Here is a 26,894-nt window from a genome sequence, read left to right on the forward strand (position 1 = left end):
AATAAGGGAAAAAGAATGAAGTGGGCAATATTTCAACACATTTTATTATTATAAGCGTGCATAATAAAAACAAACGATTTGCATCATGTTTCTCTCTTATGGAGATCCCAGTAGGCATATGTACAAGCACAAAGATATACTCGCGTATTCATGCATGAGCGAACTTACACATACACATATATATGCATATACATATATATATATGTGCGTGCGCGTACACATAATTTCGGTTACAGATACACTTTCTAATTAATTCAACGGACGGATAGAAACATCCCCCCTGCGTTGTTCACGAAAAAAAATAAGACAAGGATTTGATATATGGAAATACATTCCATTTCATAATTCTTCTTTATGAGGTAAAAAATATACACGTATATGAGTATATATATATATATATATATATATATATATATATTATATACACATATATATGTACCAACCCATACACATATTTGTCAAAAATTAGCCAAATATTGAAAAATGTAATAACTTAAAATAAATAAAATAAATAAATATTACTAACGTTATAGCGGCTAGACACCAAGTGAATTTCTGTTGCTTCACATTATGATATGTTTTCTTTAGTTCCTTTGCGCTATTAAAGGCATTTACATTAGTATCATATACATTATTATTCAAGATTTCAATATTTTCTTTTTGAGTAAAAACAAGATTAGCTAAATCCTTGAAAACTTCTTGTGCTTGTACCACTTGGCCTTGTATTTTTTTAATTCCCTCAAATCTTTCATTAGCTATTTCATGTTCAATTAAAAGATCATTTTCATTAAATTGATCTAATTCATAATCATATAAATTCGAAGATTCAATAAAATCATCATTATTTACATAACTTTTCTCTAAATTTAAAATAAAATTATCATTGGCAAAATCACTGGAAACAAATTTATTATTTTTCTTTTTATTTAAAGAAATGTTATTTATGTTATTATTATAATGCATCTCACCATTTTCAATATTTGGTAATTCATTAGCTGCTTTTTTTACATTCACAGATATATTTTCTAATTTATTTACTTCATTTTTAAAATGTATATTTAACTTTTCAAAAATATACTTTTTTTTTTGCTTTTCAAAAGGATTTTCAGCAAATTTTATTTCCCATTCACGAAATAAATTTTCTGTCTCGATTACTTTAACATAAATTTGTTGTATTTCTTCATGTAATGCTTCTATAATTCTTTTTGATATTAAATTGTTTTTTAAGTTTTCTAAATTTTCTTCTGCATATATCATATTTTTTTTAATAAGCAATATATTATCTTTAATTTTCTTTTCATTATTGTCTTCTTTTCCTTCCTCTACGTATGTAATCTTTGCCCTTTCATAATTCTTATATGACATTTTTTTCACACATTTATGGGCGTTCAAGAGGGTGTAAAATTGTGTAATAAAAAACAAAAAAAAAAATAAAAAAGAGAAATAGAGAAGTGATGTGAAGTTATAAAATGAGAAGAGAATCGATGAGATGGTAAAGCTGGAAAATGGGATGAAAAAAAAAAAAAAAATATAAAAATATTTTTATATATTTTTCATAAACCAAAGTATATGGTTAAAATGGGCATGCACGTGTACTAATTTATCTCGGACAGAAACATAATTCATATATTATTGACAAATGCCAAATAATACACAAAATGAAGAAAAAGGAACAAAAAAATTATTTGTCCTGTATTTTTTCAGCTGTATATCCATAAATACGTTATATGTACATGTATACATGTATACATAAATATATATATATACATAAATTCGTAAATATCTGCATAAATGGGTAAATAATGAAAAATTGAATGAACGAATATGTATATTTATATAATTGTGTATATGTATATATGTATATGGGTATATGTGTATATGGGTATATGTGTATATGGGTATATGTGTATATGGGTATATGTGTATATGGGTATATGTGTATATGGGTATATGTGTATATGGGTATATGTGTATATGGGTATATGTGTATATGTGTATATGTGTATATGGGTATATGTGTATTTGCGTATATGTGTATATGGGTATATGTGTATATGGGTATGTGTATATGGGTATATGTGTATTTGCGTATATGTTTTTATGGGTATATGTGTATATGGGTATATGTGTATATGGGTATATGGGTATATGTGTATATGGGTATATGGGTATATGGATATATGGGTATATGGGTATATGGGTATATGGGTATATGGGTATATGGGTATATGGGTATATGGGTATATGGGTATATGGGTATATGGGTATATGGGTATATGGGTATATGGGTATATGGGTATATGTGTATATATGTACATACAAATACACCAATTTAACTGAAGTTGAGAAAATAATTGCAGTTTTGCGTTTTCTTTTATTCTGCAAAAATGCATAAAAAATGTGAAGTAAAATATAAGTATGGAACGCAAATAAAATAAAAAAAGAAGGAAACAATTCCGTGCAGTACTGTACATACATATATGCGTATATGTATATATATTTATGTAAATATAAATTTATTTATACATGAAAAATTTATACGCTGGTAAAAAACGCTAACACATGTTAACGAAAAAAAAAAAGAATATATGCAAATTTTATTGTAATCAGAAAACAATTTCATTTCTACATTTGAATTATTTTCTATAAGCACAAAATTTTAAAAAAAACTTAAAACATACAATTTATTTTAAAGGTAAAAATAAAAATAAAATTTTTAAAATAAAACAAAACCAATAAAAATATGTATAACCCGTCCCATAAAAAAGCTATTAAATGAAAAAGCAATTACGCTAACCCAAAATCACCTAATGCAAAAAAATTATTTATATATTCGTTAAAAATGTCAAATTATTAAAAAAACACTGAAAATAATTCTAAAATAGGCGGACTGTACATTTATGCGCAAATGTACATTTATTTGTATATATACGGCCAAACCATATACTCACTCGTAAAATATATATAACTGGTATTTTTTTTAATTTATTTTTTTTTTTAACATAGTAGCACGCAATCCAACACGTCCTTTTTGTCAACATTAACGATTTTTTGCGATATATTAAATCTCAATATTTCGAAACAGAAAATCTTAAACACTTCTTATAGATAAGAAGAAATGTATACCATTTTATATATACACCATATAAAAGGATTTAAAGCTTCTTTATGTAGTAAAATTAAAAACTTAAAAAATTTTGTTTCCTTTTTTGTAATATGCAGAATTTGGTTAGTAAATGTTCTACGTTAATGGATAAAATAAAAAAAAATATAATAAGTATGTTAATGATAATCATAATAATGATAATAATTATTATTGTTATAATAACAATCTTAATGGTATTGACAGTTTTAACAGTAATAACAATCATGCTTTTATTTGTACTTTCATTTAAAAAAAAAGGGGAAATAACTGTTATGTGCATAAATGAAATACTGCCAACTTTTCGGTATTTAGAATACATATGTTAAAACAAATTTAATAATAAAAATGTTTATACAGTTTTACTTATCATTTTGCTGTATGTAGTAAGTCCCATTAAAGAAAAACTTCTTTTAAATAGTTTAAGACAAACAAAAACAATATGATATTTTTTGTTAAACAAAAAAATAAAAAAATAAAATGATATAAAATTAAATTAAATGAAATAAGATGATATAACTTGAGGCAAAAATAAACGTAATGGGTATAGTGCAAAAAAATAAAATCGGATGAAGTAATATTTTTAATTGCGCGTTATAGTGTTTTTTTTTTTTTTTTAAAGAAAAAAAAAAATGAAAAAAAACATTAGCGTTTTTATAATTGCAGCCAAATGGAATTTTGTTCAAAATATTTTTATTACATTGACAAAATTATCAATAATAATAAAGATAAATTTTTTTCTTGAAGTGTTATAAAGACAACGTAGAAAGACAAAAAAAAAAAAAAAAATAAATAAACAAAAATAAAAAAAGTAAATAAATAAGGAAAAACAACAATAATAGTATGATCTATTTTCTATTAAAATGTAAAGAGTTTACTGTAGAGCAACATCACAAAAGAATTCTATTTTCATGGCAGTGTTAGATACAAGATAATAGCATTATAAAAAAAAGTAGAGAATTATACATAAAGAAAGCTATAGTAAAATATATTAATGAATAACTAGGTTGTTTATTTTTTCTACTTTAATTCTTTCCTTAATAAAATTATTTCATAATATATTTATTTATATATATGTATTATGTGCATACACATGTTCTCTATTTTTATGCCCTCAATTTAAGCTACTTAAATTAACAGATTTAGAAATATTAAAAAAATCATTATTCTTCTGATTTTTTGCCCAATCATGTGACATAAAAGGATATGCAAACTCGTTAAAGTTCGCGTTGTTACTCCAAATATTCTGATTATTATTGTTTTCTTTTTTATATTTTGAAAAAACATTATTTAAGGTATGGTAATTATCATCATTGATACGCACATTGAAATTCTTGTTGTTACCGTTATTCTCATTATCCTTACCAATGTTGTAATAATTCTTAATAGTGCTATTATTGTTATTATTACTATTACTACCACTAAAGCTGCCGCTGTTATCACTAATGTTACTATTACTATTCTTAAGAAGAGTATAGTTAGTAACGTTGGGAATATGTGTATTATAAGCGGTTGTGTGCAAATGATCATTTAACAATATACTTTTTTTAGGTAAATAATTGTCATTTAAGTGCTTAACAAATTTGCTACTTTTTTTACTTGAGTAATTGTAGTTCTCATTATTTTGTAATTCCGTAGAAATTAAATTTCTTATTTTTTTTAAAATATCCGATTTCTCATTAGAAAATAATAACAGCTTATCTAGGTTCATACTACTGTTACTTAATTCTGTATTTTCCCTTAAATTTAATTTTGCATTCTTTTCTCTCACACCACTTGGTGTATTGTTCTGTGTTAAATTTAAATTGTTAAAAAAATTATTATTGCTACTGTCACTAAAAATACTCTTGTTATCACTAACACTAAAGGAGCTCTTGTTATCAAGGTCACTGAAAATACTCTTGTTGTCACTGCTACTAAAATCCATCTTGTTATCACTTCCACTAAAAGCGCTCTTGTTATCACTTCCACTAAAAGCGCTCTTGTTATCAATTCCATTAAAAGCGTACTTGTTATTATTACCCATAAAAATGCTCTTGTTATCGCTTCCACTCAAATTGCTCCTGTTATCACTTCCTCCAAAATTAATCTTGCTACTGCTATTTCTAAAATTGTCATTGGCACTAACATAGTTGCTAATATCACCAGTCCTGTTGTCTATCCATGGATCTTCTGTTATTCTTTTTTTTAACTCCTCTTGTTTTATTTGCTGTACTGGTATCAACCTTTGCTGCATATTTCGAACTCCCTGACTTGACAAATCATTAGGAGGACAAGTAAATGGCCTAAAAATTCTTTTAGAATAAAATTCTTCTACTTCGTTTCCTTTACTATTGCTACTGCAAGGCAAAACATTAGATTTTTCATAAGAAAAGTTTTCACTATAATAGTTTTTTTTTCTCATCTTTTTTTCTTCCTGTTCATTATTCATTAAGTTTTGTTCAAAAGTTTTCTCTAATAGTTGATCTGCTTCTATTTGATTAATTGGATGTTTTTTATTATCTGCAATACTGAATGAACTAAAACTGGGGTATATATTTTTTAACGTTTCAAATGATTTCATGTTGCACAATAAATTTTCGTATTCGTTACTAATAAATTCATTATTATTCTTAACTGAAAATATATCCTTACATACACTTGAGTTATTTGTATCCTTTACATTTGGAAACGAACAGACATTCTGTGAAATCAAGATATCATCTATTGTTTTAATTATACTATTTAAATTGTCGTCTATTTTAGTTGTATCATCAAAATGAGGTATACTATTATTTGTATTTTTCTTTTCATTAGTAAATAAATAATTATCATTTGGTTCTTCTGGAAACAAATATTGTGTTATATCCTCCTCATTCTCTTTACAACTACTAGTTTCTGGAAATGTATTGCACCCAAATTTTGTTTTGCTATTTTCTTTCTTTATTTTCTCTATCTCATCTTGTTCCATCTTTATGTGTGTTTTATCTTTTATAATGGACTTTTTTAAAAGGTTATTTTCATTGAGTAAATATTTAATAACTTTTGTATATTTATCGTTATTCTCTATAAAAGTAGACAAAGCCATATTCTCAATTTTGTCAACAACATCTTTAATAGAATTCGAATTATTCTTATCACCAAATGTAAAATAATTTTCTGTGATATCACTGTCTTCATTTTCATTTGTCTCTTCCATAAATTCACTAGTAGACTCAGATATATCTAATTTACTTTTCCTCTTTGTTTTTTCAGTATTCACATTATCATTATTTAACATTAAAAACTCTCTACTTTTTTCATAAGACGAAGAAACATTTGTAGTTTCCAACGAGCAGTTTATAGAATAATCACACATATTAAAAGAACATGTAGAAGCTGTTCCTTGTTTTAAATCGGAAATATTTTTTTTACTTTTATTTTTACTCTTCTTGTTATATTTCGTACTTTCGAATATATCCATATCTTCACTTGTTTTTATATCTTCTACACCATGTGCAAATCGACACTTATTCCCATTAAAGCATTTCCCCTTTCCCCAAAAACTGCAAATTGTGGATTTGTAAGTAGCCAAATGAACACTAGGTTTTAGTGTGTCAATATCATGAGCAAATTTACAGTTTACATCTCGGCAAGGCATTTTTTTTTTTATATAGTCACACAATTTGGTATTTCTTAAATCTGGCATTGGTTTCAATTCATCAATACTATGTGCATAATGGCAATTCGATTCATTTAGACAATAATTTTTATTTTTTTGAAAAGGGCACATTTTCGTTTTGAAGAATTGTTTCTTTATAAGTGATAACGTTTCTGATTGTGTTGGGGACATGCTCTTCTGATTTTTGTCATTCATTTTGTATACACAACATACACACGCACTTACACAAAAAGAAAAAAAAAAAAGATTTCAAATATTTTATGAACAGTTCAGATTATTCCAGGAATTGTAGAAAAAAAAAAAAAAAAGTTTAGCTATTTATAATAAAAAAATAAATTATTAAATAACATAATTGCTCCACTACAAAATTACATATTATAGAATTAAAGTTGACATGGTAAAAAAAATAACAGTTAACATCATAAAAAAAAAAGGTCATATCCATAAATGGTTATATGTATGTGTACGAATACATGAATATTCATATGTGCACACATACATGTGATTACACGTATTCATGCATATATATATATGTACATAGGGGTACATATCTTATTTATAAAATTAGCTGAACTTCATTTGCTCACTATTCTGCTCTTAGAAAATAAAAACTGTTTCGTATATTATATAAAATTATGTAGAAAGTTAAATGTTAATAAGAAAATAATTTAATGCATCGTTTCTTAACAAGAGTGATTAATTGTTCGATAAAGATACGAAAAAAGAGGAGAAAAAAAAAAAAAAAAAAAAAAAAAAAGAACAGAACAAAAAGAAAGAAAAGTAGGAAAAAAATTTAAACAAATAATTAAATAACAAAGGGAATTTAATAAAATTATTATGCATATAAAACAAAATTAGCTGATTGTCATTTAATTTGAGTATAACAAAAAAAAAAAAAAAAAAAAAAAAAAAAAATAGATTATTCATAATATAAAAACAAAATAATTACACTAACTCATTGATGATTCATAGAATATTACATAAATGTGCAATTCTTAAATTTATAAATGTACTACCATGGACAAATATGTATCTATATAAATATAATTCTTTATCTTTTAGTGTTAGTATGAATATATGCACACATGTATCAAAATACAACAGTATAAGTAAAAATATAAATTTGAGGAATAAAGAACACCGGACATACATGTAGACAATTACCAATGAGTCATAAAATGCGTATAAAGTATATCTACAAACGTGTATGTGCTATTTATAACTGTAAAAAAAAGTTAACAAAATAAAAAATGTATCAAGCGAAATAAAGTGTTATAAAATATAACCAATTAGCTAGCAACAACAACAAAAAAAAGAAAAAAAGAAAAAAATTTTCAATAGTGTAGTTTTACAAGAAGTATGCGTAAATAACTATTCAACATAAGAATCCTTTTTATATATTACATATCTGTATATAAACGTTCTTTTTTTTTTTTTTCCGTGTGAATATTTTAAATAAATAAGTTCACTTTATTTTAAAAAAAAAATTATTCATTAGCTCCTTTTCTTCTCTCAATTATTATAAGGATGCATATTTTTACAACATACTTTCACTTTTTTTTTTTTTTTTTTTTTGAGTTATTTAAATTTATTTTTTTTATATATATACACTAGAACATACACACATATACACACATAAACATATGTATATATATGCATATATATAAATTGCGAGAAAAAAAAAATTGCGTCTGCTTAAATGTCATTAATGTTTCTGTACCAAAAAAAGATGAAAAAAAGAAAAATGAAATAAAATTACCTTTTATTAACGATAAAAAAAAAAAAAAAAAATGAGGCTCATATTTATATACAGATGTATAATTTAATTATTTAGGAAAAAATAAACTAAAAAAAATATATATTCCACGAAAAAGTTTTATAGAAAACAAGCATAAAATAAAATGTGCAATGTAGGCTTAAATACTGGACAATTCTTCTATATTTAGTTGCTTAGATATCCGTGGTTTTTGCATTTAGTTATTTATTCTTTCCAACGTTACTACACTTATTTGCTAAAGTGAACACTTATATATACTTAATCACTTATACGTGCCATTTCTTTTCTTTTTTTCATATATATTTTTGCATAGTAATTTTTAGGTGTTCATTTATACGTAAATGATATAAGGAAGGAAAATATTTCACTCTACATTATTTTTCTTTTTGTTCTTTCATGTTGTAAGAAGCTTTAGTTTCCATGATAATTTATGTAATATCAGATAGAAAGATGACTTTTGAAATTGTTTGTCTTTTTATAAGGTGCGCACGTACAGTGGGAGTAGAAAAAATATACACATGGTATATATATATATATGCATATACGTGGATTGATTCATTTTAATATGTATCTTAAGTATATAAGCATAAAAAAGAAAATTAATGTAGACCTATATAAATTGAGAATTCTTATTACGTCCTGCTTTTGTTTTGTTGTTGTTGTTTTAACCATGGATTATTCTTAATATAAAAGCCTTAAAAAGAAAAAGAAATAGTTCTTATAAGTGTTTATATATATATATATATATACATGCATATACCTATACATTTCCTGAACTCTTTTGACTTCTATTTTTTTTTTTCATTTTATGTGTGTACTTACAATATTTTAATAATTGCTTTTTTGGAAGTGCATGAATTCTATGATATATACAGAAAACCAAATTAAGAAAAAAAAAAAATAAAAAAAAAATAAATTGATATATATATTTATATATCAAAATGTTTTAATGAAACAACAACAATATATGCATGAGTAGTTCTACAATAAATTTATCTTCTCATTACTTAGCAACTCTGAGTTGTCAGTAATGCATATTTCTTTTAGAAAAATAATCATACTATAAACATAGTTTTTTCTACTTTTCAACCTGTTTTCTTTTATATTATTAGTATTTTTAGAACGTCTACTACGAATTATATTATGGCATCAATTCAAACTTTTAAATTAATGAACATAAGCCCAATTAGCAGAATATTATTTAAGGCTGAAATAATATTAATTATTTTTCAAAAACATGATCTTGTTCTATGTATCATAGAAATTTCAGGAAACGTCATGATATAACTATTAAAAAATGATTTTAATATTTACACGCATATATTATGTGTATGTATTATATATAACAGAATAATGTACCTTTTTTTTTTTTTTTTTTTTTTTTTTACAATAACAGTTTATGATTGTACAATAACTACTTATAAACAATGGCAAAAAAATAAAAAAAAATTCTTTTATCTACTAACGTAAAAAGAAATAGAAATTAAAAGGGATAGATTAAATTTAAAAGTGGAACTAACGTAAAGAGAGAATAAGAATCCTCTTTAAATTTGCTACTTTTTATTTGATGTTCCTCTACATGTTGTTTATTCACGAACACTCCAAATTTATATTATATATAATTACAGAATAAACAACTGACATATTTGAGCAAGTAAAGAACTTTTTAAAAGAAAAAAAAAAAACTAAAATTTTTTTCATATTTTATTTCCCATTTATATTAAAGGTAATATAAATTTAAATTTGTTAAATGTATATTACACTTAACAAATATGTTATAAAGTGCAATCATATTTGCCGAATAATGAAATTTAACATCAATAAGAAATTATTACAAAGATAGTAAGTGGTCCTAACAACTTCAAAAAAAGGTAATAAAAAAAAAAAAAAAATTCATTTAATAAACGCTTATTTTTAAATCCTAAGACGACTTATACTTAAGCTTTTAAGCAGAATTATTATCATTTTTATTTAATGAATAAAAAATTTAAAAACTGGAAAAGTTTTCCCAATTAACAGTAATTATGTACATTTTTTATTACATGCAAAGAATTGTGATAATAAATAAAACGTATTTATAGATAGGATCTAAAATATTATCTTAAAAGTTTCGTATACGAACAGGTGCATATATATACATGTATACGTGGACTTTATTATAGTACCACACGGAGCGAATTTAAGGACCCTTTCATTAATTTGTTCATACTTTTAAGAGAATAGCAAAAGATAAATTAAGAAAGTAATAAATCGAACAAAGGGATGAAAAGCGAAAATTCAAACAAATATGATACGTTGAAAAATATGGAAGTGGATTCTGAAACTATAAATTCTTCAAAACATTACTATCAAAATGGATTAGAAGAACAAAAGACATTATATAGTGGTGAATGTATTTTAATAAATAATCTTACAAGAGATATAAATGAAAATAAAATTAGTGAAAGTTTGAATGAAGTAAAAAACGAGGAGCTGATTGACAAAAAAAACTTCCATTGCATTTCAAGTAATATTAGCTCTATTCCTACAGTAATAAAAAAAAATGTTAATATCAGTCACATGGAAGGAGAAATGTCATATATTTACACATTAGTTTCGTTTAATAATTATAATATTTTTTTCATTACACATAATGGGAAATTTGCCTCATGGGTATATTCATACAATGTTACATTACCTTTTTCAGTAGAACAAGAAACTGAAATAATTTTTGGTGAAAGGAATTACCCTTATTTAGAAATGTTTTGTTCGAAATTTATGAAAGACCATGCTCCTTTATTGAAGTACAAACCTATTATGTTTGCAATATCTCTTTATAAAATGTGTTTTCATGACACAAAAATTTTGACGCAAATATTTGCCAGCCTGAGCAATATGATAAAATAGCATATGTAATGTGCCTATATATACAAATATATAGATGTTTGTTCATGCATATATATTACAAAAAAGAAGGCACAAAAAGATCACACATAAATATGCATATTTTTATTTCTCTTATTAATTTGTCCAATTTGAAACAGGAATATACTCTTGTTTCGTTCTTAACGTTTTTATATATTTTTTAAAAATTTTTTATTAAGTAAAATATATTGTCTTAAAAAAATTTGTAATAGCTATTTTGTTCAGAAATTTTTTTATATATTTTTAAAATGGAAAAATTCTTTTTATTTTTTTTTTTTTTTCATTTCTCATATATTTACGTATATATGTGAACTCAAATATATTATATGAATATAAATTAATTCTCGAACAATTGATAATTCATGCAACCATATTTCCAAAATTAAATGCTTTTACAAACTCTGTTTATATTTCAAATATCGTATATATTTAAAAAAAAAAAAAAAAAAAAAAAAAAAATGACCAAGCAATAATTTTTTTTTTTTAGGTGGGCTACAATACAATATGATGCTTTTGTTTTAATATTAATTTGGGTAAACCTGTATGATGTGCCAATTTTCCAAGAAAAAAAAAAAAAAAAAAATTTGAAAGAGCTACAAAATGTTAATGTTCAATTCATTTTTTTTTTATATATAAGCGAAAATTCTTTTACAGAAACTACTTTTTTCATTCGTTCATCTCACATTTTGATAAAACGAATTATTTATATTCAAAAAGGATACATATGTTCTTCAAATGGGTCTATTTTTCCTTTAAATGGATCTGTTTTTCCTTTCAAAAGGGTGAATTTTTAGCTGAATTGTTTTCGGTTTATTAATTTCCTTCGTTTAAACTTTTGTGTATTTTATATTATAATATGCTGAAATTTTGTACGAATTTGAAATGGCATTTTTTAAATAATTTCACGTGTTCATAAATCCAGAGGTACATATATACATGTACACACCAATCTTTGATTAGATATTATTCCTTTGAGCAATAATTTTTCTTTTTACAATTTTTAAAGGATGATGAATTTGTATAGGATGTATTACCAAAATGGTTAGAATTTTGCTTTTCTTTTGTTGATTTATTTTGGTTACTCATAAAAAAACAAAAAAATAGTGCATATCCTACTAATTTAAGTTTTTTAAGTAAATTAATAAATAAGCTTTTCTTACGCGAACTTTTACTTTTACAAATGCTATTTTTTCTTTCGTAGGTTCTATTTTTTCTAGGCCTAAACATAATTAAATTATTTAAAAAGTTTCTATATTTTCTATTTTCTATTTTCGTATAACTATCAATATGATCAATTTTGTTATGATGTCTTAACTTCTTAAAAAGAAAGGAGTTAGGACTGAATTTTCGATTTTTGTAATTTATTTGATTGTATCTTTTAAAGGGGAAAAAATTATTATTATGAGATTTCTTTTTGAATTTTTCCTTTAAATATAACTTATTAGTGAGATATGCCGTTCTCCCATAATGACCATATTCTGGTGTATATTTTTTTATATAGTATAATTCGCTTTTCGTTTTGTTAACTATATTTAAGCAGTTAATATACCTATCAGGTGATACATATATCGGGTTATAATGCAACCCAGTATTGTAATCATTACTGATATTATCATAACTATGGGAAGTATTATTATAACTGCAAAAAGCATCATTGCAATTATTGGTAATATTAGGGTGATGAGTTTTAGAATTAGTAATATATACTAACGGATTGAAATTCATTACATTTTTGTGTTTAGGGACCATGTTTTTACTATCTTTTGTATATGCATTGTTAGACATGAACATGAGTGTGTTGCATTTACATTTACATCGACTTACATCATCATTTAATTTGTTTTGTTGCACACCTTGTTTTGAATTAAGTACTACGTTTTTCTCATGAGATTTTGATATTATTTTAATATCTTTACAATTTAAATTAATGTCATTTTTGTGAATAATCAAGTTAGAGTCAAATATTTTTTGCGAATCAGAAGAAACAATCGATGTTCCATTCCTTGTAGCATTACTCTGTGTGAAATAATAATAATTTGTTTCATACATATCTTCAATAGTTTCATTTGAAGACACTACAGTTTCTGTGCTTGACATAATATTGTAATGTTCAATATGGTTATACCTTTCAACAAGTTCGCTCTCGTTAATATTTTGTTTCTTTAATGATTTACTTTTTGTCTGAGATATTGTTTCATATAAATTGTCTCGGTTATCGTTCTCTTCATTATCTTTTATTTCCTTTACATAAAAAGTGGTATTATTTTGTATTTGGTACTTTTTATTCTCTACTTCTTTTGTGTCTTCATCTTCCCTTTTTATTAATTCTATACAGTTTTCTAATTCATTCTCTCTTCTCATTTTTTCTACATTTATACTTTTGTAATTTGTTCCATTTTTTCCGATAAAAACATTTTTGACAAGGAGATTATTTGCATGTTCTTTCTCATCTTCTTTTTCTTTTTGTTGTTGGCTCATTTTTACTACTCATATTTTGTTTTTCTTCCTTAGAATTTATTATGCTTTTACTTTTCTCAATAATTTAATGCTTCCTTCTTCTCTTTTATTTTTGTTATATTATTATGCTTTTTTTTTTTTTTTTTTTTTATAATTCATGAGGTTCTCATTAGAATGATTCACCACAATGTTTATACTTCTCTTTGCCTTTGGATAAAAATAAAATAATATAATACTTTATTTGGTAGCTTATGTGATTAACATTTTTTTTCTTTTTTTTTTTCTTAATAGTGATTACTTTATAATAAAAATGTAGAGCTTGAAAAAGTAAAGAATTAAATCGTTTTATATAAAAGAAATTTTAAAGATGCTAATCCCTTATTAACAATATTGATTAAAAATGTGATTACATTTCTGTAAGTGTCTTCTTGATGTATGTATTTTATGCATATGTGCATGCAAAACGTTGTTTTATAAATATAAATTTTACATAGCTTTCAAAAATTTTTATATTTATCATAGCGCTAGTAAATTGGGAATATTATTATGCGTATGATTGTTTTTGTAACACACGAAAGTGGTTAGTAAATATATACTAGTTAGACTATACATTTTCCATTCAAGTACAAAATCACGCTTTTTAAAAATTTAATTTAAATGATATTATTTTATTTTGTGCCTCAATATAGGTGTTAATACACAAGAGTTTTAGGGAAATCCTCCTATATACATTTGAAAGTTAACATTATTTTTCTTTATTTTAGTAAATTTCTTACTAATTTAAGCTTTTATTGATTATATTATATTTCACAAATTTCTCATAAATTCACATGTTTGGAATTTTTGAGAATCCACATAAGAGTAATGCTACAGACTTACTACATATATATACATTTATTTTTTCTTTTTTTGTTAAAACTCTGTGGTCAATTTGTAAAATAGTATAGAATTAAAATTATTGGGAAAGAAGAAAACAAAAAAAGACACGCCAGATTTTTTTTAAATGATGTCTTATTAAGTAAAAATTCACCTTAACACTTTTTTTATAAAATATCTAATTACAGCTTTATTTCTGATTCGTTACGCAAGGTTACTGCTTTGTATTTACTGGTTTAATTTTTTTTTTTTTTTTCTATATAACAACTATAAAGTAAAAAAAAAAAAATGAACCAAGATAAAAATAAAAAAAAAAGAGCAAAGAAATATTTGAACAAGGTAGAAAAAAAGAAAAATCTGAACAGGACAGAATAAAAAAAAAAAAAATATAGATATTACGCTAAGTTATAGCTACTACATTATGCGCTCAATTATTTTATTTTAACTTTTAGAAAAAATTGGCAGCTTTGAAAAGTGACTTTTTTTTTTTATAAATTAATGTATAATAGTATTTTCAGGAGTTTCATAATTAAGTATACGAATAGACAGCAAGAAGTTTTTTTTTTTTTTTTTTTTTTTTTTTTTTTTTTATAGAATATAACTATTTTTTCTGTTAAAAATTCCCCACGTGTAAATCTAAAATATTAAGTTAACAAAAATTAATTAAAATATACGTATTTTCAATGTGTGTGTAATAAAAATAATAGGAAAAAAATTTGCAGATATAAGAAGAAGGCTAATGAAACAAATATATATATTAGAGAGGTTGCGATATACTAATTATGTAATATTTATACAAATTTATCATATGCTAAATATACCCATTACGCAGTATTTATTTTTTCTTCTTAACAAAATTAAGCAGTTGGATATATATCTGTAAATATATACATACATATATATAAACATACACGTAAATATACACTTACACATACATATATACGGACACAAATACACACCCCCACGCATATGTAACAAAATAAGCTGTTCAAATATATCAAGCTAAAGACTTTCACCGGAACGTACCAATGAAAAATAAGAATATTATATATAAATCAAAAAAGGAATTATAATGAAACTTAATTTTTCAGAACAAAGATTAAAAAATTAAACATGTTAATGTAAGGAAATTAAAAAAAAAAAAAAAAAAAAAAAAAAATGTGTCACTTGGAATGGGCCCGCCTTAAGGCGATCGATCTAACAAATAATATATCTCGAATCTTAGTTATATCTTTACTATCAAGCCATCCATTATCCTTTGTACATATTTCCTGAGTTTTAACGTTTAACAAGTAATTTAAAACATTGTTATCAAATATATCTATGTACTGATATATTGTTGATAGCTTTAGTGGACTTACTGAAAAATGTATTTCCGACGAAAAGTTTTCTCTAAGATGAAAAGTATTTGATCTTTTTAAAAATTGTAATATATCATTAATTTCTTCATCCTTTTCAAGGAGACATACATCATTTAAAGAGTTATTATTTGAATATATATCTACCTTGTGTTTTACCGAATTTATATTACTTGTACTTGTGGAGATAGTATTCTTAAAGTCATTACAATTTTCTGTTTTATTGCTGTTATTATGAATTTCATAACGTTCTGATGAATATTCAGAATATGTGTTATAATGTCTCTTATAATTATCTTCATTGTGAATTTCTTTTTTTATTTGAAGATGTTTGTTTTTCTTTGTATTATCATCATTTTCATGTCTCATCATCAGGCTATCTTTATTATTATTATTAATGTTTTTAATTATGTTAGTAACAAACGCATTCAGATGATCTCTTTTTTTTATGATACTCCGGTTTACTTGATCCAAACTTTTTGTTTTTATATCTCTATAAAAATTATCTCTAAAATCTATTGTTTGATATATATAACTTGAAGAATCTTTACGGGGATCATAACCATATTTACAGTAAGTACGTCTCCACGGACCATCGGAAAAATAAAAGCAAATTTTTGAAAAACAGCTTTTTAGACAATATGTACTTATGTTCTCAAGATGTTCTACTAGGACTTCTTTTGACCATATAGGTCTAATATCAAAAAGTAATTTTACTCTATTATACAATTCGTCAGAAACATATTTTTTTAATGCAGAGTCATATGGAATGAGAGGGAGTATAGTATCGTCAAATTTTGCTATAGGATTACAGTGCACTGTTTTTCTGCTTACTATAATTTTATTACTATGTTTGCTTAAAAGATCCATGTTCATGTTAACACTTCTAGATTCGTTTTTTTCTTCACTCATATTGTAGTTATAATGGAATTTATTTTTTTGAAATATATTATTCTCCTCCTTCTCCCCCTCCCCTTCACTGTTGTAGTCTTCTTCATCGACTTCTTGCTTTTGCGTTTGCTTCTGCTTCTGCTTCTGCTGCTCATTATCAGTATCGTGACTTTCAGCTTCCTTGCCATGTTCATCATGCAAATATGAATCCATATAAATACATGAACTATCTTCAATTAAATTAATTTCGTTAATACCGTTCAACAGTTCAGTATAACTATTTGAATTAGTCTTTTTTGCCAGCTCAGTAGTAAGTGATTTGGTATTACTACTTGAAGGATCTTTTCGATTTTTAGTTATTATTAATTCTTTAATAAACTTTTCCATTTCCCCTTTTTTTACTTCAACTTTGGAGTCAATTGGAGAAGTAAATTTACTTATTAAATATTTATATTCCCTTAAGTATTTGCTTGTAATTGTCGATTTATAATTTTTATAATCATAAGGAGTTGTTACTTTGCTGTGAATGCAACAAAGTAATTCATAGCCTTCGCTTTCATCTGAAGAGAAATCAATATCTTTTTTATCATCATCAAACATATTAAAATTAGTTTTAGTCCCTACTATTTTTTTATATAACTCATTTTCTTCTACATCTGAAAAATAGTAATCTGTCTGATCCTCTGGCGATGATATATAACGACATAGAGTAGAATAATCAAAGGGATGTGCACTTACATTATATTTACTTTCACACAGCCCGATAGCACCGTTAACACTACAGTTACCATCACTGTTACAATTACTATCATATCCACGGTTATCATTTCTACTATCACTATCTCCATTGCTATTATTATTATTATTATTATTATTATTGCTATTATTATTATTATTATTATTATTATTATTATTATTATTATTATTTTTTATTTTTTTTTTTTTATTTTTTTTTTTGTTATCAACAACATAAATGATAGCCTTATTTGGGGACGCCCAATTGTACGAAGATATTCCGCTTTGCATATCCTTATTATTGTTAAAAACGAACGCGTTCGTTTGCATATTACGATTCGTCATGTTCAAATGATGTGATGTACAATTCGCTATAATTCTTTCTTTTCCTTTATTAAATACATAACTACTACAGTCTGGAAAATTACTGATAAAATGCTTACCTTCTTTGTGGTGATTCTTATGGTCTAAATGCGATAAGCTTCCAGTTGTGTATTCTTCACCGTTGAGGTGAAAAGGGGAAAAATTTATATTTTCCGTAACATAAGCAATATAATTTTCTTTACAAGTGTTAATATTGTCATTATTCCTATAATTAATGTTATAATGATTTTGATTTGGATTTTGATTTGGATTTTTATTTTTATGTTTATATTTATGTTTATTTTCATTATCTTTTTCCTTTTCCTTTTCATTATCTTTTTCCTTTTCCTTTTCCTTTTCTTTTTTTTTCGCATTTTCGCGACCTTTCGTTAAATAATGTATATAATTACTATTATAGTTATGTCTATTATAAAATGTAGGTATATAATAAAAATCACTCATATTATCAAAATAGTACAAATATTTAACAAATCCAAGAAATTCAAATTTATAACGATTTTTTTTTGTTCTTTTAATTTTAATTAAAACGTTATTAACCTTTGTCCAATTTGCTAATATAAAAGATGAAAACACATCATTGTTATTAATACGCAAAACTAACGATTCATCATACTGATAACTGTTTTTGTGATAATAAAAAATATCTGTTATTTTATTTAACCCCCCTAAACTTTCCACCGCAGACAACCCACTACCTCCCTTCTTTATTTTACCAGGAACTTCAACACATATATATTCATTCTTTTTTATTTTTTTGAAGTCAATATTTTTGTTTCTATCTTTTTTCCTTTTTATTTTTAAAAACTCGTCACTATCATCTCTACTTCTGCACTTTTCAGCGTGCATGTCTGCGAACTGGTCCAATTAACTCGTGTACTTATATACCCACATATATATATATACATATATATATATACTTATGCATATATAAATACGTACATATAAATACATCCATAAGCATACGTAATATTTGCTGATTTAATATACGAACATTCTACACATCTATTAAGTATGATAAGTTCCTTCTGCCCATATTTAATATATGCTACTGTGAATGTCGAGTATTCCTATTTCTCCTCCTTGGTAGCACAAAACGATCGTTAACATATGGTATTATATAATATTTAATGGTACATATTAAGTACTATTTTCATGTTTCTTTATACAACTACATAATTACTACATATTGTTAATGATTTTTTATACTTCTGCAGAATTATAAATATTAGGGAATAGCAATTAATTGACGAGCTTTTTTCATTTTAAGAAAAATAAAAATATTACCGATTCAATGTATTAAGTTTGAAATATACAATGCCAAATGAAAAGCTACTCACAAATAACTCGAAAAAAAAAAATAGAAAAAAAAGTTATATATAACAATTTAGGAAAAAATTGACAAAAAAAAAAAAAAAACAGAATTTTTCATTTTATTCTAAAAAAAATATAACATTCCTATTACGTATATTATGTAATAAAAAAAAAAATAAAAATATATATTCTCACATGTAGCATATATGTATATAACTGTATATAAAAAAAAGTTGTTTCATATATCATAGTTTAAGAGGTAAAGAGGAATAGAAGAGAATGAGAAATAATTATACTCATTATGAAAAATAGAAAAAAAAAAAAAATAATGAAATCAAATAATAGGAGGAACCTTTTTTCAGTTATTTGAATTTTTACAAAATTACGTAAAAAAGGAATAAACTGAAAAAAAAAAAAAAATTTTAGAATTTATAAAAGGATATTTCATATCAAAATGTAAATCAACATTTCTTTAAAAAACTTGATAATTAGCAAGATGCAAAAGAGATGTTAAAGAAAGAAATACTTTATAAAAAAAACAAATATTATGTATGCAGAAAAAATGATTACGTAATAAACTCTGGCTTGAAATATTATCCACTGTAAAGGTAGTTCCCAATGCAAGCAGTATTTTTTCTACACGAAGTTTACAATAAACTACAAAATAAATGTCGTAACAGGATGTTAAAAAAATAAGTAGAATAAAGAAACATTTCCCTTTTTGAATGAATCAATTTCATATTATATGTATTATGTATATGTATATTAATATCTATATCTATATGTACAAATATATGTTCATAAAAGTACGCCATGAAAGTGTGTTTTTCATATGAATAAAATATGCTGAGGCTTCAACAAATAAATAGAACAAATTACTACGCCTATCGAATGTTGTTATGTGAAGAGAAAAATAGAATAAATGTGTCTATAAATGAATATAAAGATCTGATACCAAATAATAATAGTAAAACGTGTAAAAACAAATATAAAAATTTTAATAATCTTCATAATATTATTCAAAGTGGCGTGTTAAAAAATTATAAAAATGTTTATTTTTATAAGAATTTGTTAAGAATTGCTGAGAACAGAAAAAATTATCTTAGTTTACATCAAATAAATATAATTTTAAAATCACTAATAAAAGCAAAGATTTACAGATATTCCTTATTTAATTCTTTTGAAATTCCTATTTTAAAATATGTAAGTTCCTTAAGTATAATAATCAATAGTATAAGTAACAAGGATACCAATGGTGGTAATATTACTAATAATAGTAACATCATCCATAGTAGTTATGAAAATAATTTTAATTATAAAAATAATATATATAGGAAATTACATTTGAATGAAGCAAAATACAAATTTATTAAAAGTGAGAATAATATACATTTTTTGCACATTATTATATCTGATCAGTTAACAATTCTAGTTCATATTTTTAGAAGTTATATGGACATCTTTAATTTCCATTTTTATTATTTATATGAAACATTATTCTTCTTTATAACGAAAAACTATCTATACTTAAATGAAAAGGAAATTGTACGAGATATCTGGACTATATATTTAACTAGAGTTTTGTGTAATGGTACTGCGGTAAATACAAAAAATGAACCTAAAAAAACCCTTAATATTATTCAGCAAATTACTGTGCCGACTAAGAATGTTGATACCGTTACAACTAATACCGCAATTACTACCACTGCTAGTTGCAGTACAAGCGCAGTAAAATATAAAGGTTTTCAACGGACAATGCTGTACAGACACAACTGCAAATGTAACATATATGTGAAAACAGTTTGTAATTACGCTCTTGTTGTTTTAAAAAACGTTAAAAAGAAAAATAATAAAAGAAAAAAAGAACCTTATTATTACAACACCATTTTTTGTAAAAAGAATATCCGTAGCATTTGCAAATATGTAATAATGTTAATTTTGAAAAATGAAAAATTGGCTATATATTTTGAGAGAAAAAAAAAAAAAAAAAAAAATGCTGACAAAAAATAAAAATGTATTTATATCTAATGGGTACATGTATAAAATAAAAAATTCAAATATATTGTGTAGTTATTTATCAATTAAATACCTAATTAAAGTTAATTTTGTGGATAATCATGTATTCTTAAAAGAACGCTTTTTCCCGAAAGAATTACTAAATAATAATATTTTTCTTCAAAACTTTTCTGATTCTATGTTGAAACTTAGTGTAAAATCTACGCTATTTAATAGGTACATTAAAAAAATTATGGCTTACCATGAATCTAGACAATTTAGTGATTGTTCCAAATTTAGAAAATTATAACATATAAATATACGGGAAAGTAAAGTTCGAGTGAACCGCAATAATATATGAACATTTTCCAGTGCCAAGTGCAAGATTTTTACTCATCAAATGAATGTGAAGTTTAATGATAAATTAAAATATAATAAAACACAAATAAAAGAACACTTTGGAAATAATGGCTTTTCCCCCGAAGTAAGAAATATTAAGAGAATATTTAATATGATTTTGAAAATATATATACATATATATATTATATATATATCGCATTGATTATTGACGCACCACAGAAATGAGTTAGTGCGTTTTGACTTTAAAGAATTAGTGTGATTTTTTGGGCTCTCCTAAAATAGCAGTCAGGATGTTTACAGAAAAGGAAGTACATATTACAAATATATGTACATATATATACAAGTATATATATATGCAAGTATATATATATACACAGTTTATGCGTATTTTCCTAATTTAAAGTTGTGAACATCTGACGATGGATTTTAATTTCCCTTTTTCTTTCATATTCTACTAATTGAAGAAATTTTATCAATTATGTTTAACTTGATAATTTGGATATACATAAAACAAATAAAATGTGTTATGTTTTGTATCACAAGAAAGAAAAATATGATGCATTTTGTTTATATAAAAATATGACGATTAAAATTAACACGAATAAAACAAAATAGTTTTTTACAAAACAATGCATAAAACGAATTATAACGGTTTTATATAATTCTAAAATTATTTTTTAAAAAAATAATAAAAATTTGCGTGTGTGCAAACTTGTATAAATATGCGTAAAAATTGGTGTAGCAACATGTAATTATTATTATATTTTTTTTTTTTTTTTTTTTCTAGCTATTTTTCACTCAACTTTCTATTTAACATATCTTGTTCAATTAATTTCAAACATCTTTCAGCCGTTTTTCGGCGAACTCTTTGATTTGATGGTTCTCTATCTGTATATTTTATTTCCGTTTTAACTTGTGTGTTTTCATGTGCAGCATATTTTATTGAACTATAATTTTCATTTTCATTATAAATAATATCCCTATTAGTAGATGAAGAACTACCAAGCACTATATTGCTGTTGATATCCTTCGGAATATTTGCAGAAATGTTGTCTACATGACTTGTGAAATTATTGTTCATAAAATTAAAACTATTATTTATAAACATATCAGGTGAACTGTTTGTATAATTTAATTTGTTACCTACACAGATGGAATAATCATTTTTATATTCATTACAAAGGGAATTATTTATTTCCGTATTATGCGTTTTGTTTAAATAACAATGTTGTGTTTTATCCAGAAATTTGGATGTCTCTTCTTGTTGCATATTGCACAATGCTTCGATTTTTACTTGCTCATTATAACCATTTTCATTATTTTTAGCATCAAATATTGTATTTTTGGAAAAACTTCGTTCATACCGTAACTGCGAAAATTCGTATTCTTCATTATTTTTTTCCTTTTCATTTGTGCTGTCTGTAAATGGAATACTTTGTATTTTTTCATTATTATTTAGCATGTTTTTGTAAGTCGTAAAATCTGTTAAACCCACTTGATTCATATTCATCATATTTTTGCCTTGAAAATCCTGATTTACTATTGCATTACATTCATAATCGTTATTTGGGCAATTATTATTATTATGTATCTGATGCATGTGGAGATTTGAAAGTTTCATTAAATTTTCATTTACATTTTCATTAATATCTATTTTAAAAAACTCCTCATTGTTATGACTTATGTAATTAATAATATTACTGTCCATGCTACTGTTATTTATTATTGCATTAATATTACTATCATTGTACATATTGATGTCATTACTACTTACATTTCCATTGTTGTTAATTAGATGCAAACTTTGCCTTTTCAATAAATTTAATAAATGCGAATTTTGCCTTTGTTTAACATTTAACAAATGTACCAACCTTTCATATTGTATCATTTGAGATTTTATACGATAGCTCATATTATTATTTAATTTTATTTGATACAACATATCCTTTTCTAATTCTATTTTCTTATTTTCTATTTTTTGAATTTTTTCATTAATCCTATTATAAATATTATTATCATCTGAATCAACTTCTGCCTTAATAACTAGGCTCGATTTTTCATCATATTCATCATATAAGCCATCCTTCATCTGTATACATAAAATATGTAGATTTATATCTAATAGTACAAAATTATTAGGAAAACAATTCTCATTATTACATGGAATATCAGTAAATCCTCCCCAGGTGTAAATAGTATCATCTTTTGCAAAACATTTTAAGCATGCTTTTGCAGTAAAATCATTGATGTACTGAAACTTCTTGGTTTCAAAAGAGTATAAAGCAGAAGGCATTTTTTCTATATATTTATAAGTATACTCTTCTCCACCAATAATAAATATATAATTACGAATACAAACTATTGAATGATATGCTCTATTTTCATTTAAGTTATCAATATAAACTGGTAAAATATTCCAGTACCAATTATTTCCATTTTTATGTAACGAAAATAACCTACTACTATTTGTTTTATTCTTCACTTTTCCTCCATATAAAATTAAATTATTTTTTTTCTTTTTTTTATCATACCATATACTTGTTGAATGAAAATATCTTCCTAAGGGAGAAATAGATTTGTATTCAATTTCTTGCCAAGTAAAATAAAAAATTTTACTATTTTTTGTTTTATTTTGTTTTGTTTTTTTTTTATATTTTATTTTACAATTTTCTATATTTAATACCCAAAGATCATTTTTGCAATAAAAATTTTCTTCATCCCCTACCTTCTCATTACCACCAAATAAAACTAAATGTGGATATAAAAAATCCAAAGTATGACCATATCTGCTATTAGGTTTACTTCCTACTGTTGTTATTTTCATCCATTTTCTTTTTACTTTTATTGAATTGGAGGTACAATTATTATTCGTATCGTCAAATGCTTCACTACAAGATGATGTTGTTTTTCTTAAAAGTAAACTTTCAACTGGGACTCGAGAATTTACAAGAACATTATTACTGTTGTAATTATCATATTCGTTGTTACTTTTATTAAGATATAAGTTTGTTCGATATAAATGAGATTCATACGGTACAAAAGAATTAGAGGAAGTAGAAGACAATGAAGAAGAGGCAGATGAACTAGACACATTTGAAGCAGAACATAAATAGGACGATGATGATACACGTCTTTTCTTTTTATTAATTAAATTATTTAATAGATTGTTTTTGCTTTTGTCTTCCTCCTCTTCTTTCTTATCTTCTTGTTGTTTCTCCTTTTTTTCGTACCCATTACCACCATTGGTTCCATTAATACAACTACTATTCTCATAGGCATGCTCCTTTTCTAGTACAAACATATCAACATTTCCCTTTTCGTTCAAGAGAAATGATGTAGTAGTACTATTATTATCGTTATCAAAGGATTGACTAATATTGTTACTTCTATTCAGAATTGACGCCTTAAGATTTTCATCAGTTACAACAGTATCTCTGCATACACTTTCTCCTTTTATTACTTCTTTTTTCTTAGACCTTTTAATATCCATCTTAATAACCTTTTTATAAAAATTGGATATTTTATTTTTTTCCTTTAAATTACTATAATTATATTCCTCATCATATTCGCTGTTATAACATTTTTTATTTGATCCATTAATTGATTTTTTTTCTTCGTACATGTAACTGCTACAAGTTATATTATCATCCTTTGTTGTGTGCTCTTTCTCTTCATTCTCCTCTTCATATTTATTATTATTCTTATTATTATCACTGCTTTCATATGTATCATATGCTTGCTGTTCCACTGATTCAAATGTATTATGATTAGCACATGTACTACTATTATCATAAAAAGAAAGATTATTTAAATTTAAAGCATATAATGTATCATCTGCTAATATATTATTTTTAACTTTTCCTCCATGAATAAATAAAAAAACTCCATTTAGTCCTAAATTGACAATACACGAGGCGTGAAATGCTCTAGGGTCTGGTATATTCGATGTCTTAATATTTTGCCAACATTCAAAATTACTATTTTCCTGTTCGCATATATGTATATCATTAAAAGTTTTATGTAAATAATTTTCTATACTCATAGAACTACAATTCATATAATTTGTACTTCTTTTTTCACTATTATAAAATCCACATCCTCCTCCATTCATTAAATATTCATTCGAATAATTTTTTATAAATTCATCATCTAATATTCCACCACCAAATATTATTATTTTATACTTTCCATAAATATATTTATTATTATACTCCTTATTGCCCAACTTGTTATATTTCATAAAGTTATGGGTATCAGCACAACATTCGGTAATAATATTCTCATTTGTTCTAGTTTCATTCCAGTTGCCCGTATTTTCATAATTTGGTTGTTGCTGTTCTTGTTCTTCTTGTTCTTCTTGTTCTTCTTGTTCTTGTTCTTGTTCTTCGTCTTCTTCTTGTTGCTCTTGCTCTTCTTCATTTGTATCATCAAATTTTCCTTCGTTTCTTCTATTATGTTCATAATGTTTCAATGTTTCCAACTTTTTTTCAAATATATAATCCTCTTCTTTATCTTTTATAGAACTATCACTTACATTTGTTAAACTCAACTCATAATAAATATGTAGAGAATGTCCAACCCGTCCTGCGGGCGCATTTATTCCTATATGTTTACTCCTGTTATCATTACCAAATAGCGTTAATGACATACTTAAAAGGCAGGTGAACTTATGCAAGCAGAAAACATATGAGATGTTTTCATATCTGTACTTAAGTATGAATGTACATATTTATGTATTAATGTATACATGTATCTACGTATATATATATATGTATATATATATATACAAATACATACAATATACCACATATATATGTATATAATACATTTATATGTATATATGAAAAATTTTCTTATTTTATTTAAATTTTTTTTTAAGTTGCATGCTGTTCAATCAAAAATTAAAATTTTTTAAGCTTGAATTCACTGAAATAAAAAAAAATATATATAAAAATAATAAAAAAATAAATAATTAATAATGGATAATAAAACAAAAATAATTAATATTGGATAATAAAAAATAAATAATTAATATTGGATAATAAAAAATAGATAATAAAATAT

The 26,894-nt window shown here is 24.4% G+C and overlaps 7 protein-coding genes across 7 annotated transcripts; 2 read left to right on the forward strand and 5 right to left on the reverse strand.

Annotated features, from left to right (window-relative positions):
• Window positions 1–465: 465 nt before the first annotated feature.
• On the reverse strand, window positions 466–1,365 carry MKS88_004838 (syntaxin; the record flags this gene model as incomplete). The annotated part of the gene is made up of 1 exon (XM_067218047.1): window positions 466–1,365. The coding sequence occupies one exon, from the start codon at window positions 1,363–1,365 to the stop codon at window positions 466–468; it is 900 nt and encodes a 299-aa protein (XP_067071219.1).
• Window positions 1,366–4,256: 2,891 nt separating this feature from the next.
• Window positions 4,257–6,977, reverse strand: MKS88_004839 (zinc finger protein; the record flags this gene model as incomplete). Its single annotated transcript, XM_067218048.1, has 1 exon — window positions 4,257–6,977. The coding sequence occupies one exon, from the start codon at window positions 6,975–6,977 to the stop codon at window positions 4,257–4,259; it is 2,721 nt and encodes a 906-aa protein (XP_067071220.1).
• Window positions 6,978–10,821: 3,844 nt separating this feature from the next.
• MKS88_004840 (uncharacterized protein) lies at window positions 10,822–11,445 on the forward strand (the record flags this gene model as incomplete). Its single annotated transcript, XM_067218049.1, has 1 exon — window positions 10,822–11,445. The coding sequence occupies one exon, from the start codon at window positions 10,822–10,824 to the stop codon at window positions 11,443–11,445; it is 624 nt and encodes a 207-aa protein (XP_067071221.1).
• A 981-nt stretch (window positions 11,446–12,426) lies between these two features.
• MKS88_004841 (uncharacterized protein) lies at window positions 12,427–13,941 on the reverse strand (the record flags this gene model as incomplete). Its single annotated transcript, XM_067218050.1, has 1 exon — window positions 12,427–13,941. One exon carries the CDS (start codon window positions 13,939–13,941, stop codon window positions 12,427–12,429), a length of 1,515 nt encoding a protein of 504 aa, XP_067071222.1.
• Window positions 13,942–15,959: 2,018 nt separating this feature from the next.
• On the reverse strand, window positions 15,960–19,010 carry MKS88_004842 (uncharacterized protein; the record flags this gene model as incomplete). The annotated part of the gene is made up of 1 exon (XM_067218051.1): window positions 15,960–19,010. The coding sequence occupies one exon, from the start codon at window positions 19,008–19,010 to the stop codon at window positions 15,960–15,962; it is 3,051 nt and encodes a 1,016-aa protein (XP_067071223.1).
• A 1,308-nt stretch (window positions 19,011–20,318) lies between these two features.
• Window positions 20,319–21,485, forward strand: MKS88_004843 (uncharacterized protein; the record flags this gene model as incomplete). The annotated part of the gene is made up of 1 exon (XM_067218053.1): window positions 20,319–21,485. One exon carries the CDS (start codon window positions 20,319–20,321, stop codon window positions 21,483–21,485), a length of 1,167 nt encoding a protein of 388 aa, XP_067071224.1.
• Window positions 21,486–22,617: 1,132 nt separating this feature from the next.
• On the reverse strand, window positions 22,618–26,478 carry MKS88_004844 (kelch protein; the record flags this gene model as incomplete). Its single annotated transcript, XM_067218054.1, has 1 exon — window positions 22,618–26,478. The coding sequence occupies one exon, from the start codon at window positions 26,476–26,478 to the stop codon at window positions 22,618–22,620; it is 3,861 nt and encodes a 1,286-aa protein (XP_067071225.1).
• Window positions 26,479–26,894: the final 416 nt, after the last annotated feature.

Source organism: Plasmodium brasilianum, chromosome 13 (genome assembly GCF_023973825.1).
Source record: "Plasmodium brasilianum strain Bolivian I chromosome 13, whole genome shotgun sequence".
Taxonomy (NCBI): Eukaryota; Apicomplexa; class Aconoidasida; order Haemosporida; family Plasmodiidae; genus Plasmodium; species Plasmodium brasilianum.